At 41.7% G+C, this 19,013-nt stretch overlaps 1 protein-coding gene and 1 long non-coding RNA gene across 7 annotated transcripts; both read left to right on the forward strand.

Annotated features, from left to right (window-relative positions):
- The first annotated feature begins 208 nt into the window (after positions 1-208).
- LOC110534364 (butyrophilin subfamily 3 member A1) lies at positions 209-12,735 on the forward strand. 6 transcript variants are annotated; one of them, XM_090187230.1, is made up of 16 exons: positions 209-474; positions 1,504-1,566; positions 1,768-2,121; positions 2,693-2,857; positions 8,249-8,383; positions 8,559-8,648; positions 8,783-8,824; positions 8,902-8,931; positions 9,122-9,142; positions 9,236-9,295; positions 9,540-9,605; positions 9,862-9,927; positions 10,185-10,250; positions 10,504-10,569; positions 10,767-10,793; positions 11,421-12,735. In XM_090187230.1, exons 1-16 carry the CDS (start codon positions 435-437, stop codon positions 11,939-11,941), a joined length of 1,812 nt encoding a protein of 603 aa, XP_090043356.1. In that variant the 5' UTR covers positions 209-434; the 3' UTR covers positions 11,942-12,735. The 6 variants fall into 6 exon arrangements, with proteins under 6 accessions (XP_090043356.1, XP_090043357.1, XP_090043359.1 ...); XM_090187231.1 differs by having other exon boundaries at positions 11,430-12,735; XM_090187233.1 differs by lacking the exon at positions 9,862-9,927.
- A 2,891-nt stretch (positions 12,736-15,626) lies between these two features.
- Positions 15,627-18,747, forward strand: LOC149980098 (uncharacterized). Its single transcript, XR_016483849.1, has 2 exons — positions 15,627-15,773; positions 16,711-18,747. It is a non-coding gene; the product is annotated as an uncharacterized LOC149980098 (long non-coding RNA).
- Positions 18,748-19,013: the final 266 nt, after the last annotated feature.

Below are 19,013 nucleotides of genomic sequence, written 5' to 3' on the forward strand. Positions count from 1 at the left end.
AGGGATGGGGATTATGTAATGGGGCACACCCCAATGATTTATTTCCCCTGTGGTTACATGATTTGTGGACATGTCGATTTGATGGCTTTAAGGGTCGTCTTTTCACAGTCACCTTACACATATTATCAGATCTCACAACACCTGGATAAGGGTTTAACATTTCCGGAATCACATCAATATGGTATAGCAATCTTCTGAGATGCGTAGTGTCAAAGTCACCTTTTGTCAACCATTAACCCATGTTACTGCAAGAAACGGGAAAGTGAAAGCACAATGAAATATATAGGGAGTGGGCAAGAAAAATGACTTTCGTGCTGACTAACTATTCTATTTGCTTTCTCATTTTACGGTAGAATTTAAATGCACGGGATGTATGTTGGATGGTCATGAATCTATAGGATCATCGGAGGATCCCTAAAGTGAGGATACATTTGATGTTTACGACCGTTGGAAATCGAGGCACCATGCACTTAGGTACAAATCCATTTTCTATGACTTCTCTAGTAAAAGATTAGTTAACATTTAAATGAAAGGTTATCAGTTACCTCTTAATTGAAAAAAGTTATGCTTCTTCTATTCCCCCTTCTCACAACTCTTCACTTGCTTTTGTCTATTAAGAAATGTTATTTATGTAACATAAATGCCCCTTGGATTTGTTGCATTTGTTGTTTTCCTTTCACAAGTGATAGGACAATTTGTTCGATTTATTCTCTGTGTATTATTTCTAGTAATTACTATTAGGAATCGATTCTGTATTATTACATTCAACTTCGTTAAAATGACTACTGTGCGTGTACTTTCCTAAAATGGCTGCTAGTGCTAGTGTGGCTATTTAACCAATATACTGTAGCAGTAGTAAAAAGATAAAAACCAATGTCTGAAAGTCCAAAGTTCAGCCTCACAGGCTCCATCTGATCATTCACCTTCACCTGGTTGCTAATGAACCCAATAGCTTCACTTCTGAGACAAAAGGCGGGATCTGATTTGACCATGAGTGTACAAAACATTAGGAACATCTGCTCTTTTCATGATTGACTGACCAAGTGAATCCAGGTGAAAGTTATGATATTTTATTGATGTCAGTATAGATGAAGTAAATTAGATGGATTTTTACACCTTGAGACATGGATTGTGTATGTGTGCCATTCAGAGGGTGAATGGGCAACACAAAATATTTTAGGTGCCTTTGAACGGGGTATGGTAGTCGGTGCCAGGCGCACCGGTTTAAGTGTGTCAAGAACTGCAACGCTGCTGTTTTTTTCACGCTCAACCGTTTCCTGTATGTATGAAGAATGGTCCACCACCCGAAGGACATACAGCTAACTTGACACAACTGTGGGAAGCATTGGAGTCAACATGGGCATAATCATTATGACAATTTTTGTAACTTTATTGGTAAAGTATTTTGATACTTTGTATGTACCTACAATGTTTCTCTCTCTCAGGCTACCGCACACCTAAATCGTGATAATGTCATTTTGATGTCCTTTATCTTTTATACAGGGTTGTGTCTGAGGGTGCTGATACTGGCTACTCTCACAGTTCCCATCAGAGCTGCTCAACCTGGTGAGAATGTTTACACTGTTAATTTCATCAGTAACTCAAATAAATGGTTTCCGGGACACAGATTAATCTTAGTCTGGGATTAAAGTCATTTTAATGGAGATCCAGGTTAGGCCAAGCTGAATCTGTGTCCAGGAAACTGTCCGTGGGAGTCTGGCACAAGTAAGTCACCCTCTCCCCCCCCCCGTGTCTCTCCTTCTCCAGCCCAGGAGACATTCACCTTAACTGTCCCTGATGGTCCAACTTCAACCCTGTCTGGCTCCTCTGTCTCTCTACTCTGTGAACTCTCACCTATCTTCAATGTGGAGCCAATGGAGGTGCGCTGGTACCGTTCCAGTAACTCCCACAGTCCTGCCTTGTTGTACAAAGATCACAAGATCCAGGAGGCCCCGATGGACCCTCAGTACAGGGGCAGGGTGTCTCTAACTGGGGGGATGGAGAGAGGGAACGTTTCCCTGACACTGGAGAGGGTCACACTGGAAGACAGGGGGGAGTATGTGTGCCAAGTCAGCAGTGAACAGTGGTATGAAAAGGCCAGTGTCTTCCTCACAGTGAATGGTAAGGGTTATCGCTCAAATTGATGGTGAAACTGTGTATTGTGGTGTCACCCCCAAAGCACCTGATCCTAGATCAGCACTCCTACTCTGATATACTTCTGAATAGAGGCCTAGTAGTCTTTGGTACCACAGAGTAAAAACAAAATGGCAGTTACATTTGCCACCTCTCAGTTTACAATTGCATTAGGGGTACAGCCACTACTTTAGCCTTATATAACCCCCAGAAAATATGTATGGAAGTCATAGGGGCATCCATGTAATGTAAAATAATGGGCAAACCATCCTTTAAGTGATTTGAGTTGTTTGGCCATGACTTTTAGAAAAATGCCTTGATGCCCCTATCACTCCCATTGCATTTGAGCTAGCAGTGGCTAAATATAGCTGGAGTTTGAAATGGTTGTTTAAAAGAAAACCAAACCATAGAATACAGTTTCTCCTGGCCCATAGACTACCTTGCGAGGAACCATCTAACAATACATTGTAAAATACATATCTGGCATTCTTCCAATTTATTCTGTCATTCAATCTGTGTCCTAATAGTTGTGGCTTATCCCCTTTCATCTGTCCATTAGTAACAGGTAGTGAACCAGTTCTCTCTGTTGCTGAAGCAAGAGGAGGAGGAGGTCAGATGAACGTTACCTGTTCATCAGAGGGATGGTCACCACAACCTAAACTCACCTGGAGAAACAAAGAGGGGACAGAGATCAGAAATGAACAAGAAGTGCTCAACACTTCTGGTGATTACATTTGGATACTTCCTCACACTGTCTCTGCTCTGCTAACACAAATGTTCTAGTACCTGTGGTTTGGGTTAAAAATCTAACCTGGGTTGTGGTGTACTTTCAGTTACACTACTTTGTGTAAATTGATGGGTTCGGATTTCTGAACTTTGAATATTAATAATCATGCTAAATCAAATCAAATGTTATTTGTCACATACACATGGTTAGCAGATGTTAATGCGAGTGTAGCGAAATGCTTGTGCTTCTAGTTCCGACAATGCAGTAATAACCAACAAGTAATCTAACTAACAATTCCAAAACTACTGTCTTGTACACAGTGTGAGGGGATAAAGAATATGTACATAAGGATATATGAATGAGTGATGGTACAGAGCAGCATAGGCAAGATACAGTAGATGGTATCGAGTACAGTATATACATATGAAATGAGTATGTAAACAAAGTGGCATAGTTAAAGTGGCTAGTGATACATGTATTACATAAGGATACAGTCGATGATATAGAGTACAGTATATACGTATGCATATGAGATGAATAATGTAGGGTAAGTAACATTATATAAGGTAGCATTGTTTAAAGTGGCTAGTGATATATTTACATCATTTCCCATCAATTCCCGTTATTAAAGTGGCTGGAGTTGAGTCAGTGTCAGTGTGTTGGCAGCAGCCACTCAATGTTAGTGGTGGCTGTTTAACAGTCTGATGGCCTTGAGATAGAAGCTGATTTTCAGTCTCTCGGTCCCAGCTTTGATGCACCTGTACTGACCTCGCCTTCTGGATGATAGCGGGGTGAACAGGCAGTGGCTCGGGTGGTTGATGTCCTTGATGATCTTTATGGCCTTCCTGTGACATCGGGTGGTGTAGGTGTCCTGGAGGGCAGGTAGTTTGCCCCCGGTGATGCGTTGTGCAGACCTCACTACCCTCTGGAGAGCCTTACGGTTGAGGGCGGAGCAGTTGCCGGTGATACAGCCCGCCAGGATGCTCTCGATTGTGCATCTGTAGAAGTTTGTGAGTGCTTTTGGTGACAAGCCAAATTTCTTCAGCCTCCTGAGGTTGAAGAGGCGCTGCTGCGCCTTCTTCACAATGCTGTCTGTGTGAGTGGACCAATTCAGTTTGTCTGTGATGTGTATGCCGAGGAACTTAAAACTTGCTACCCTCTCCACTACTGTTCCATCGATGTGGATAGGGGGGTGTTCCCTCTGCTGTTTCCTGAAGTCCACAATCATCTCCTTAGTTTTGTTGACGTTGAGTGTGAGGTTATTTTCCTGACACCACACTCCGAGGGCCCTCACCTCCTCCCTGTAGGCCATCTCGTCGTTGTTGGTAATCAAGCCTACCACTGTTGTGTCGTCCGCAAACTTGATGATTGAGTTGGAGGCGTGCGTGGCCACGCAGTCGTGGGTGAACAGGGAGTACAGGAGAGGGCTCAGAACGCACCCCCTTTGGGGCCCCAGTGTTGAGGATCAGCGGGGTGGAGATGTTGTTACCTACCCTCACCACCTGGGGGTGGCCCGTCAGGAAGTCGGGTACCCAGTTGCACAGGGCGGGGTCGAGACCCAGGGTCTCGAGCTTGATGACGAGTTTGGAGGGTACTATGGTGTTAAATGCTGAGCTGTAGTCGATGAACAGCATTCTCACATAGGTATTCCTCTTGTCCAGATGGGTTAGGGCAGTGTGCAGTGTGGTTGAGATTGCATCGTCTGTGGACCTATTTGGGCGGTAAGCAAATTGGAGTGGGTCTAGGGTGTCAGGTAGGGTGGAGGTGATATGGTCCTTGACTAGTCTCTCAAAGCACTTCATGATGATGGAAATGAGTGCTACGGGGCGGTAGTCGTTTAGCTCAGTTACCTTAGCTTTCTTGGGAACAGGAACAATGGTGGCCCTCTTGAAGCATGTGGGAACAGCAGACTGGTATAGGGATTGATTGAATATGTCCGTAAACACACCGGCCAGCTGGTCTGCGCATGCTCTGAGGGCGCGGCTGGGGATGCCGTCTGGGCCTGCAGCCTTGCGAGGGTTAACACGTTTAAATGTCTTACTCACCTCGGCTGCAGTGAAGGAGAGACCGCAAGTTTTCGTTGCAGGCCGTGTCAGTGGCACTGTATTGTCCTCAAAGCGGGCAAAAAAGTTATTTAGTCTGCCTGGGAGCAGGACATGCTGGTCCGTGACTGGGCTGGATTTCTTCCTGTAGTCCGTGATTGACTGTAGACCCTGCCACATGCCTCTTGTGTCTGAGCCGTTGAATTGAGATTCTACTTTGTCTCTGTACTGACGCTTAGCTTGTTTGATAGCCTTGCGGAGGGAATAGCTGCACTGTTTGTATTCGGTCATGTTACCAGACACCTTGCCCTGATTAAAAGCAGTGGTTCGCGCTTTCAGTTTCACGCGAATGCTGCCATCAATCCACGGTTTCTGGTTAGGGAATGTTTTAATCGTTGCTATGGGAACGACATCTTCAACGCACGTTCTAATGAACTCGCACACCGAATCAGCGTATTTGTCAATGTTGTTGTCTGACGCAATACGAAACATGTCCCAGTCCACGTGATGGAAGCAGTCTTGGAGTGTGGAGTCAGCTTGGTCGGACCAGCGTTGGACAGACCTCAGCGTGGGAGCCTCTTGTTTTAGTTTCTGTCTGTAGGCAGGGATCAACAAAATCGAGTCGTGGTCAGCTTTTCCGAAAGGGGGGCGGGGCAGGGCCTTATATGCGTCGCGGAAGTTAGAGTAACAATGATCCAAGGTCTTTCCACCCCTGGTTGTGCAATCTATATGCTGATAAAATTTAGGGAGTCTTGTTTTCAGATTAGCCTTGTTAAAATCCCCAGCTACAATGAATGCAGCCTCCGGATAAATGGTTTCCAGTTTGCAAAGAGTCAAATAAAGTTCATTCAGAGCCAACGATGTGTCTGCTTGGGGGGGGGATATATACGGCTGTGATTATAATCGAAGAGAATTCTCTTGGTAGATAATGCGGTCTACATTTGATTGTGAGGAATTCTAAATCAGGTGAACAGAAGGATTTGAGTTCCTGTATGTTTCTTTTATCACACCATGTCACGTTAGTCATAAGGCATACGCCCCCGCCCCTCTTCTTACCAGAAAGATGTTTGTTTCTGTCTGCGCGATGCGTGGAGAAACCTGTTGGCTGCACCGCCTCGGATAGCGTCTCTCCAGTAAGCCACGTTTCCGTGAAGCAAAGAACGTTACAGTCTCTGATGTCCCTCTGGAATGCTACCCTTGCTCAGATTTCATCAACCTTGTTGTCAAGAGACTGGACATTGGCAAGAAGAATGCTAGGGAATGGTGCACGGTGTGCCCGTCTCCGGAGTCTGACCAGAAGACCGCCTCGTTTCCCTCTTTTTCGGAGTCGTTTTTTTGGGTCGCTGCATGGGATCCGCTCCGTTGTCCTGTTTGTAAGGCAGAACACAGGATCTGCGTCGCGAAAAACATATTCTTGGTCGTACTGATGGTGAGTTGACGCTGATCTTATATTCAGTAGTTCTTCTCGACTGTATGTAATGAAACCTAAGATGACCTGGGGTACTAATGTAAGAAATAACACGTAAAAAAACAAAAAACTGCATAGTTTCCTAGGAACGCGAAGCGAGGCGGCCATCTCTGTCGGCGCCGGAAGTAAGAGAAATGTGGGGTGCCGCAGTCTTGGGTCTACACCAGAAGTTAATGGTTATCTGTAGGAGGAATGTATTTTTTACATTTTACTAGGTAAGTCAGTTAAGAGCAAATTCTTATTTACGATGACTGGCTAGGAACAGTGGATTAACTGCCTTGTTCAGGGACAGAATACAGATTTTTACCTTGTCAGCTCGGGGATGTAGCAACCTTTCGGTTACTGGCCCAACAAACTAACCACTAGGCTACCTACCACCCCAAAATAAACGTTTAAAAAAATGTAAAAAGCGGGACACCAGTCGACAACATCTGGTGAAATTGGAGGGCGCTCAATTCGAATAAAAGTTGTAATATTAAACATTCATGAAAATACAAGTGTCTTACATCATTCAAAAGCTTAGAATCTTGTTAATCAAACGTTGTTTTCCGATTCATAATAGGCTTTACAGCGAAAGCATAGCGTGTGATTGTCTGCTGATAGCACCCCACAGGAACATATTTGTCAACCAGCACAGGCGTCACAAAATCACAAATAGCGATAAAATAAATCACTTACTTTTGAAGATCTTCCTCTGTTTGCAATCCCAAGGGTCCCAGCTACACAATGAATGGTCATTTTGTTAAAGTCCTTCATTTTATCCTAAAAGGTCTGTTTAGTTGGCGCCATTGATTTCAGTAATCCACTCGTTCAACATGCAGACAAAGGAATCCCAAAAGCTACCGGTAAACTTTGTCGAAACCAGTCAAACAACGTTTCTAATTAATCCTCAGATACTCTCATATCTAAATAAATTATAATTAATACGGAAAGTAGTATGTTAAGTTGGAAAGGAAAATAACGAAAAGCGCGCCCTCATTCACGCTCGCCAAAACACTACTTTTTTTTGTGGCTCTCTTCAGAGAAACTACAATTTCTTGTTATTTTTTCAAAAAAACAAGCCTGAAGTCTTGCATAAAGACTGTTGACATCTAGTGGAAGCCATAGGTAATGCACTCTTCGAGGCGGAAATACATATGAGCAATAGGTTTGCATTGGAAGAGCCTGGGAGCTAAAAATAGAAAAATATTGGCTTTTCACCTGCTATATTAATTCCGTTATACTCACAGACATTATTTTAACAGTTTTAGAAACATCAAAGTGTTTTATATCCAATGCTACTAATTACATGCATACCCTATCCCAGAGTTTAAGAACCTATTCTTATTTACAATGACGGCCTAGGAACAGTGGGTTAACTGCCTTGTTCAGAAAGACAGATTTTTACCTTGTCAGCTCAGGGATTTGATCAAGCAACCTTTCGGTTACTGGCCCAACGCTCTAACCACTAGGCTATCTGTCACCCCAAAATGGTAGATGATGTTAAGCTTGGAATGTACTGAGTACAGGGACAGATGATCATATGTTGGCAGGGACTGATAATGGTGAGCTGTGCATTACTGAGGAAAGGGGTTGAGGTCAGTTCAGGTCACAATAAGGGAGAAGGAACAGTTTATTGCCCGTATCCCTTAACTTCCTGCCTAGCAATAAACATGTAATGTTTAGAGAGAAGCAGGAGACTCCACCTAAATTGGGGTGTATACAGTATATTACCACTGGTGGAAATATGTTTTTGTCTGTTCAGATGTTCGATCCTTTGGGCTGAATCAACTTGGTTGGAGCTTTCATAGAGTCCGTCATTTTCTTACTCTTGATATTTAGAACCCAACAAAGTCAATGTGAATATTTTGATTTCCCCTCCCTATCTTTCTGTATCAGATCCCCATGGCTTGGTGAGTGTCAGTAGTTGGCTGCTGTATGCTTCCTCATACTCCGATTGGCTCGCCTGTACAGTCTCTCTGTCTGAGGAGGCGAAGAGAGAGGGCAGAATTCTGCCACATACAGCTGTACCTGGTGAGTTAGTCTCCTACACAAACATCTTACCAACGATCAGATCCCTCTCTCCCCATCCCACAGACACTAGTTTAGAGGAGGATGAACATGTTGAAGAGGTGTTTCACTTAATTTCACTGTGATGATGTTCTGTCTTGAGAGCTTTAGAGGCATTTGATCCATGTTATATTTGCAGGAGTCTACAAAGAGGCCTTCATTGTGACTCTGATCCTGTCTCTGGTCATCATCTGTGCTCTGTGCTCTGTCATCCTGTGCAAACAAAGAGGTATCTGGAATTCAGTCATATTAGTGTTTGTGGTTTAATTATAAGAGCAAGTTATATCAGTAATAATGACCCTATAGAGAAATTATTTTGACAAAAGTCAATATTGAAACAATAATATTTTTAAAATCTTTTAGGGTCCATGTGGTCTTCATCCCAAAAGTCCAGAAACCGTTCAGGTAGTGTATTTAATCTGATAAATAAACTAAGAATTACATTTTGACAATATTTTGACAAATGTGTCTCTATATTTCAGATCAAGCTGAGCTGGGACAGAGGCCGGCAGGTAATTTTCATTTTGATCTCTGGGTGAAGGCTATCATAAGATACATGTAACTAACTTATTTTTGAGAAAACCTTTCCATTGACACCAAGCATAATATGCACATATCTCAATAGGATTTGACTCTCCCTGTTCCACAATTCACCTTTTTACAATAACTTTTTACAATAACTTTCACCTTTCCATTCAACAGAGACAGAACACCTAATTGAAGGTAATGTTCACTGATGATATACTGTATATGATAACTTTGATAATGTAACCTGATGAATACCAGTTTCACCTAAATGTGCTCCGTTATGGGCAGTAAAAACAGTGCAGACACCTACTGAACAGAGAGCAGCTAGAAAAGAATTCAATCTGGAAGGTAAAGTAACTGGATAAGAAATTAATTTCCTTCATAATTGTATATTTTGATGATAATTTGACATAATCACAATAGGATTTGACTGTCCCAGTTCCACATTCACCTTTTTACAATAACTTTCACCTTTTCAATTCAACAGAGACAAAGAACCTAATTTGAATGTAATGTTCACTCATGATATACTGTATATATAGTAATGTTGTAACCTAATGAATTTCAATATTACCTACATGTGCTCCGTTAGGGGCAGAAAACACAGTGCAGACAACTACTGAAGAGAGAGCAGCTGGAAAAGATGTTCATCTGGAAGGTAAAGTCATAGGAGAACAAATATATGTCCCTTTTAGTTGTATATTTTGATGATAATTTGACATAATCCCAATAGGATTTGACTGTCCCAGTTCCACATTCACCTTTTTACAATAACTTTCACCTTTTCCATTCAACAGAAGCAAAAAACCTAATTGAATGTAATGTTCACTGATGATATACTGTATATGATATAATATCACTTTGATAATGTAGTAACTGATGAATACCAATATTACCTAAATGTGCTCCGTTAGGGGCAGAAAACACAGTGCTGAAACCTACTGAACATAGAGCAGCTGGAAATTATGTTCATCTGGAAGGTAAAGTAATAGGATAACAAATATATGTCCCTTTTAGTTGTATATTTTGATGATAATTTGACATAATCGCAATAGGATTTGACTGTCCCAGTTCCACATTCACCTTTTTAAAATAGCTTTCACCTTTTCCATTCAACAGGAGAAAAAAACCTAATTGAAATGAATGTTCACTCATGATATACTGTATATGATATAATATAACTTTAAAAATGTCGTAAACGGATTAATTTTTACATTACCTAAATATGCTCCGTTAGGGGCAGAAAACACAGTGCAGACACCTGCTGAACAGAGAGCAGCTGGAAATGATGTTCATCTGGAAGGTAAAGTGATAGGAGAACAAATATATGTCCCTTTTAGTTGTATATTTTGATGATAATTTGACATAATCGCAATAGGATTTGACTGTCCCAGTTCCACATTCACCTTTTTAAAATAACTTTCACCTTTTCCATTCAACAGGAGAAAAAACCCAAATACAATGTAATGTTCACTCATGATATACTGTATATGATATGATATAACTTTGATAATGTAACTGATGAATACCAATATTACCAAATTGTGGTCCATTAGGGGCAGAAAACACAGTGCTGACACCTACTGAACAGAGAGCAGCTGGTGAAGAACTTAATCTGAAAGGTAAAGTTATACTGGAGTGGGGGGGGGGGGGGGGGGGGGGAATTGCTTTAACCTCAATATTGTATAATTGAGTGTTTACATTGTTCATAAAACTAAGTCTGCTTACATGTTGGAGTGCGTTATACAATTTATAATTTATATAATTTTTTGAAACAATTGAAATACTGGACACTCACACTTTACTTTTTTAAATGCAGATTGGCACCAGGTGAAAAGATTCAAAGGTAAAAGAAAATATCAGTAGGACAGGAAAATTGTGTGTTCATTAGATTATTACTTTATACAGGTAACAACCTAAAAACAGGAAACCAACAGTGTCTTAATAAGGTGTTGGGCCTCTACTAGCTACCAGGACAGCTTCATTACACATTGGTATAGATTCTATAAGTGTCTGGAGCTCTTGTTGATGGTTGAAAACGCTGTCTCAGGCACCGCTCCAGAATCACCCATTCATGTTCAATTGAGTTGAGATCTGGTGACTGAGATGTCCATGGCATATGGTTTACATTGTGTTCATGATCATGAAACCATTGTGACAACTCGTGTCCTGTGGGGGAAGTGTCATTCTATTAGAGACCTCTCCCTTCAGGATAGAAATGCTTCAGCATAGGTTGAAGGTTATCACTCAGAATGGATGTGTAGTTATTGGCATATACCTGGACCTCTAAGGGGTTGAGTGGACCTAAACCATGCCAGGAAAAATCACCCCACACCATAACAGAGACACCTGAAACCTAATTTCCTCAAGTATTTCCTTTATTTTGGCAGTTACCTGTAGGTCCACATTATCTGAAATCCTTACCAATCCATCCCATCATATTGTGTGAATGAAATAAATCTAGTCTTTCTGTTTCCCCCAGAGAACATCATTCTGGATGAAAAGACTGCGCACCCTGCTATTAGAGTCAATCAAGGAAAGCAGCGGGCTCAATACATTAAAGAAAAAGATACAGAGAAATCCTCTAGAACGCATCTCCATGTGTTTTCTAAAGAGAGTTTCAGTTCAGGACAACACTATTGGGAAGTGAAGGTAAAGGATTCATCAACAGAAAAACTGTCATGGTATGTTGGTGTGGCCAGAGAAAATGTTGAGAGAAGACCTACTGTTCCTTTAACTCCAGAGAATGGATTTTGGATTCTTTCTTATGATAAAGAAAAAGGTTTCCATGTCAGTACCGACCCTCAACCACCAATAACTGTGGCAGAGCTCACTATTGTGGGAGTGTTTCTAGACTGTGACAGACACACTCTGTCTTTTTATCATGTTGATACAAAGTCACTTCTTTACACTTTTACTGATGTGAAGACATCAAACTACTTTCCTCTGCTCAGCCCTGGACAACGTGACAAATACACAATAAGAATAATTTGAAAGCATACCAAAACCCCTTTCTCACCACTGAGTCAAGTTGAGCTGTACTGCGCTGGCCTGGTTAAGCATCCAGTGTGGTTGCGGTGGCCGTGCTGGAAAGGACAATGTGAAAGGAAAATATCAGGGGCAGCACAGTGTCGGTTGGGTCAGCACGATAGCGTGAAAAGGGTCTGAGATTGAGGTGAAATTCATGTCAAATGAGACATGCATTGAGCACATTTTGTGTTCAGTGATTCCCAGTTGTAAATGTGTGTATTTTTTTCCCATGGTTCGTTGAACAAACCCAATTGGAAAATGAATGGAGTTTTGATATGTTTTTGGGATAAACGTTGAAAATAGGGTCTGTGGTAAACACAGGCTTAGGAGCTAATCGTCATCAGCTAACGTCACTTTGATTTTTTTGAAAGCATTTATGTAATTAGAAAAAACACAAAAGGCTACATTAATAACGTTCCTATTAACTGTTGGATATTATCTCAGATCAAAATGTATAACATCCCCTAAGCCTGTGTTAACCTCAGATGCTATTTTGCATTTATCCCAAAAACCCTATTCTTTCCCCCTAAGAATGGCTGAATGAACCAAAGCTTACTCAAACAAATCTTTTACGACTAAAAATTGCAGTTTTATAAAATCAACCAAATATCTTTGACTTTTTTCTACCTGTAGCTAGATTATGAATGTATACTGTGAAGCTACTCTTAGTACAAGTTAGCAATATACTTTGCATTCTTCAGTTCTGTTAAAATGTTGTCCCAATTAATAAATAAAATAAATCTGTTGATAAAGTTTAACATTTGAATGTACTGAGCAAAAATATAAAATGCAACAATTTTAAAGATTGTACTTAGTTACAGTTCATATAAGGAAATTAGTCAATTGAAATACACGGCTCAAAAAAATAAAGGGAACACTAAAATAACATATTCTAGATCTGAATGAATGAAATATTCTTATGAAATACTTTTTTCTTTACATAGTTGAATGTGCTGACAACAAAATCACACAAATTATCAATGGAAATCAAATTCAACCCATGGAGGTCTGGATTTGGAGTCACACTCAAAATTAAAAGTGGAAAACCACACTACAGGCTGATCCAACTTTGATGTAATGTCCTTAAAACAAGTCAAAATGAGGCTCAGTAGTGTGTGTGGCCTCCACGTGCCTGTATGAGCTCCCTACAACGCCTGGGCATGCTCCTGATGAGGTGGCGGATGGTCTCCTGAGGGATCTCCTCCCAGACCTGGACTAAAGCATCCGCCAAGTCCTGGACAGTCTGTGGTGCAACGTGGCGTTGGTGGATGGAGCGAGACATGATGTCCCAGATGTGCTCAATTGGATTCAGGTCTGGGGAACGGGCGGGCCAGTCCATAGCATCAATGCCTTCCTCTTGCAGGAACTGCTGACACACTCCAGCCACATGAGGTCTAGCATTGTCTTGCATTAGGAGGAACCCAGGGCCAACCGCACCAGCATATGGTCTCACAAGGGGTTTGAGGATCTCATCTCGGTACCTAATGGCAGTCAGGCTACCTCTGGCGAGCACATGGAGGGCTGTGCGGCCCCACAAAGAAATGCCACCCCACACCATGACTGACCCACTGCCAAACCGGTCATGCTGGAGGATGTTGCAGGCAGCAGAACGTTCTCCACGGCGTCTCCAGACTCTGTCACGTCGGTCACATGTGCTCAGTGTGAACCAGCTTTCATCTGTGAAGAGCACAGGGCGCCAGTGGCGAATACTTGGTGGAAGCACCATTGACAGCCATCACAGCAGTGAATCATTTAGAATAAAATTATACTCAGCACAACTCAGGGAAGCATATATCCTTTGTTTTAGTCAAAATTGCTCAAGCTCAGTAAATTTGGTTGGGAGTCATTCATGGACAGCAATATTTAAACGTGGATTTTTAAGCAAATTTATGTCAGGACTGAGACTAGAAAATAAAAGAGAGCCGCACACTCTAGGAGCTCAGATGCAAAAATGTAATTACCAACGTTTCGACAGCCAAGTCAGGGTATAATCACAAACACTGCGGGATGACTCGTTTATATAGTGTCAAAAGGCACAGGTGTCTGTAATCATGGCCAAGAATGGCCTAATATCATTGGTTAATTCTCAAATATTAAAATGGCCTACAAAGAACAGCATACAAACAACAAATGGATAGCATACGATCATAAATTCATTTTAGACTACACAAGCTTACAAACAATTACAATGGCAAAGTCACAATAATCACAAGAATGGCTTCAGATCAGTCTACATTGAGACCTAAGGGAACAAGGGTCTTTAAGTTAAAGATCCAGGCAGCCTCTCGTTTTAACTATAAATTATCAAGGTCACCCCCTCTCCTAGGGAGGGTGACATGTTCAATGCCAATATAACACATAGGCCAAATCGAGTGGCCTGCCTCCAAGAAGTGGGCCGCATTAGGCAAGTTTTTGCACCTAATGAGAGACTAGACCACTGAGGAACACTAAGTCACTATGGTCTGTCTTTGGCATTAACCTTTGTCTAATTGTCCTGCTAAAAATACAACTTTCCCAGGGTCAGGTTTTCACTGTTTACATGGCCTTCGGAGTGGATTTTGTAACACAGGCTTCCTGTTCATTGTGTTATACAGGCCAGTAATGTGGAGTAAATGGTGGCAGCATCATGTTATGGCTATGCTTGTCACCGGTAGGGACTGGAGATGTTGTCATTCCTGACTTAATGCTTGACAATAAGAGACTAAGTTTGAATGTTGCTGTCATCAATAATTCCCAACCAAATTGACTGAGCTTGAGAATTAGATTTGATATTTTAGTAGATGCTCTTATCCAGAGTGACTTACAGGAGAAATTAAGTACCTTGCTGAAGGGCATATCGATAGATGTTTTACCTAGTCGGCTCAGGATTCGAACCAGCAACCTTTAGGGTTATTGGCCCAAAGACCAATTTTGATAAAAACAATGGATATACTGTATTTTGCCCTAAGAGTTTTACAAGGTTAGTAACTTCTTATTCAAAACGATTCACAGCTGTAATGGCTGCCTAAAGTCCTTCCACCAAGGATTAACTCTGGGTGTCAATACATTTTCATTTTTCATTAATTCGGAACATTTTCTATAACTTTTCTTCACTGTAAAAATGTGGAGTAGGTTGTGTAGATGGGTAGGAAAACATCTAATTCAATCACTTTGTACGTAGAATTTTAAGGCAGAAAAATGTGAAGACTTGTCATGACGTAGGCCTGGGGATGGGTTTATGACAGTCATAAATACCTCTTCCCCCCTTTTTCCTCTCTCTACCCTACTGATGTTACATTTGCAAACCCCTTGGTTAACATAGAGATTCTGGGAACATCAGAAGGTGGGGGGAAATGAACTATATTCTGGTAATCCGACCAAATGAACATATGCGTTGGTACTTAATGAATATAATGTCAGTTTGGTCGTCATCTGAGACATTCTCATCAATGATAAGATGACAAACTCTACAGTGGAAAGTCTACACATCAGAGTTATCGGATTCACCTGGAATTGTTGTTCAATTTAAACGTTTGATTATGAAATTATTCGCGATGGGATGAAATGTGATTTTAGCTTCTAATATGTGAGAATTGGGTTTTCATAAGGTTAGGGCTCTGCTCAATCAGTGACCCGCCCCTGTGAAGAGTCATGGGTTATAAAACTTTTCAGACACACCCTTCTCGCTCCACTATATAAAGCCTTGACGAAAATGTAACCTGTTCCGAGGATGTGAGGACAACGGTCCGATGTCAGAATGGTTCAGATAATAACTACAGAACGAAGCCAACATCAGCATGAGGTTCGGTTGCGAATGGTATGAACTTTGAACTCTTATTCACTACAGAAGTGATACCTCCTAGCCGTTGAGTTAGCAACAGCAGCTGCAAACGAGGGTCAGGAAGGAACAGACAAAGTATCCCATCTATCACACAACGACGTTACTACAACATATCCAATTGACCACCAGAGACATTCTTCAAAGGGCAAAGGACTTGGTTTGGCAACACGGCCTTCCATCTACCACCAACCTACCGAAGCGCAGCTCGGAGTAAATATGTATTGCATTTTCCTTTTCCAAATGGGCGGTAATTTAGAATGCAGAAAATACTGTATTTACGATAGCCAGGGTTCATGAAGAATTTACACATTTCAGATGAGACTGAATTAAGGTGACGATTATTATTGACTGCTATTGATATAAAATATTACTAGGTCTTTAAGAGTTTATTCGGAAGATAACATCTCTATAAATAATATTTTGTGGTCCCGGACTCTCTAGTTAATTACATTTACAGGATTAGCTCAATCAGGAAATATTAATTACGGACTAATTATTTTATAGAATAGCATGTCCTACTACTTAATCCAGCATAGCCAAAGACACGACACTGTGCAAGGGGTGTGTAGACTTTCACTATCGACTGTATATTTCCACAATGGCTCCCATTGTGTATGTTTTTATAGCAGTAATAATAGCAGTTATAAGATAAAACTTATCCAACAGCTGAAAGTTCAAAGTTCAGTATAACACAGTCTATTTGTTCAAGGGTTCCTACACATTGGTTGTATGACCTACTGGTTTTAGCTTTGAGACAGAAGGTGGAATTGAATGAAATGACCAGGGTCACATTTAGGGATGTGTAACATAGTGAAAATCACACCCTGTGTTTAATGGCGCAATTGATTAAACTTCTTCTAATACCTGCAATTATGATATCGTCATCACAGTGATGTTCTGATCTTTACGACAGGAGTGTGGCTGAGTTTGATACTGGCAGCTCTCACAGTCCTCATGGCAGCTCAAAGTCCTGGTGAGCATATCAACTGTTTGCTAGTTGCAAAAGCTCCTATTTCTTCCATACACATATTGTTTAGTAACACTTATCCTCTTCATGCACATGTATGCCTTATGAACTATACATAATGAATTACAATGCACCACACAGGTAGTAATAACTGCTTATCAACATCTATAACAATAGTCATAGAGGATTCAGATCAGGCTTTATAAAGCCTTGTGAAGCAATGTGTTATAATGCCCTAATGAATTGATTTGCACTTCCTCTTACAAGCAATACTTCTCCCTCCTACCCCAGCCATCTTCACCTTGTGGTTCCCTCATGGTCCGGTCTTGACCCGGTCCTCTATCTTTATCCTCTCTTTAATGCTGAGAGATTGGAGGTGCACTGGTACTGGTCCGGTGACTTCAACTGACCTGCCTTACTGTAAACTCAGCAAGAAAATAAATGTCCTCACACTATCATCTGCGTTTATTTTCAGCAAACTTAACGTGTAAATATTTGTATGAATATAAGATTCAACAACTGAGACTTAAACTGAACATGGAATAACATGGCATACTGTGTCCCTGAACAATGGGGGGGGGGGGGGGGGGGGGGGGGGGTCAAAAGTAACAGTCAGTATCTGGTGTGGCCACCAGCTGTACTAAGTACTGCAGTTTCTCCTTCTCATGGACTGCACCAGATTTTCCAGTTCTTGCTGTGAAATGTTACCCCACTCTTCCACCAAGGCACCTACAAGTTCCCATTTCAGGGGGGAATGGCCCTAGCCCTCACCCTCCAATCCAACAGGTCCCAGACATGCTCAATGGGATTGAGATCCGGGCTCCTCGCTAGCCATGGCAGAACACTGACGTTCCTGTCTTGCAGGAAATCATGCACAGAATGAGCAGTATGGCTGGTGACATTGTCATACTGGAGGGTCATGTCAGGATGAGCCTGCAGGAAGGGTACCACATGAGGGAGGAGGATGTCTTTCCTGTAACGCACAGCGTTGAGATTGCCTGCAATGACTATAAGCTCAGTCCGAGGATGCTGTGACACACCACCCCAGAACATTACGGACCCTCCACCTCCAAATTAATACCGCTCCAGAGTACAGGCCTCGGTGTAACGCTCATTCCTTCAACGATAAACGCGAATCCAACCATCACCGCTGGTGAGACAAATCCGTGACTCGTTAGTGAAGAGCACTTTTTGTCAGTCCTGTCTGGTAAAGCGACGGTGGGTTTGTGCCCATAGGCGACGTTGTTACCAGTGATGTCTGGTGAGGACTTGCCTTCCAACAGGTCTACAAGCCCTCAGTCCAGCCTCTCTCAGCCTATTGCAGACAGTTGGAGCACTATTTCTCATGGTCTGAGAGTCTTTTGGCAAACTCTAAGCAGGCTGTTAAGAGCCTTTTACTGAGGTGTGGCTTCTGTCTGGCCACTCTACCATAAAGGCCTGATTGGTGGAGTGCTGCAGAGATGGTTGTCCTTCTGGAAGGTTCTCCTATCTCTACAGAGGAACTCTGGAGCTCTGTCAGCGGGACCATCGGGATCTCGGTCACCTCCCTCAACAAAGCCTTATCCCCCGATTGCTCAGTTTGGCTGACCGGCCAGCTCCAGGAAGAGTCTTGATGGTTCCAAACTTCTTCCATTTAAGAATGATGGAGGCCACTGTGTTCTTGGGGACCCTTCCCCAGATCTGTGCCTTGAAACAATCCTGTCTAGGAGCTCTATGGACAATTCCTTCTACGTCATGGCTTGCTTTTTGCTCGGACATGCACTGTCAACTGTGGGACCTCATATAGACAGTCCAAATCATGTCCAATCAATTGAATTTATGACAGGTGGAGTCCAATCAAGTTGTAGAAACATCTCAAGGATGATCAATGGAAACATGATGCACCTGAGCTCAATTTCGAGTCTCATAGCAAAGGGTCTGAAAACTTATGGAAATAAGTTATCAGTTTTTTATTTTTAATACATTTACCAAAATGTCAGAAAACCTGTTTTCGCTTTATCATTATGGGGTATTGTGTGAAGAATTAGTATTTAATACATTTTTAGGATAAGTCTGTAACGTAACTAAATGTGGAAAAAGGGAAGGGATCTGAATTCTTTCCGAATGTGCTGTATATCATTAATTTATATGTACAAAGTTGATGTAGCAGCTAAGGATTCTCTTTAACTCAATTAGTAATTTATCATGCATTGAACATATAGAGAGATCAATATGGTTGATTTATTATTAATACATAATATGTCAATAAT

Source organism: Oncorhynchus mykiss, chromosome 10 (genome assembly GCF_057628025.1).
Source record: "Oncorhynchus mykiss isolate SJ-2025 chromosome 10, ASM5762802v1, whole genome shotgun sequence".
Taxonomy (NCBI): Eukaryota; Metazoa; Chordata; class Actinopteri; order Salmoniformes; family Salmonidae; genus Oncorhynchus; species Oncorhynchus mykiss.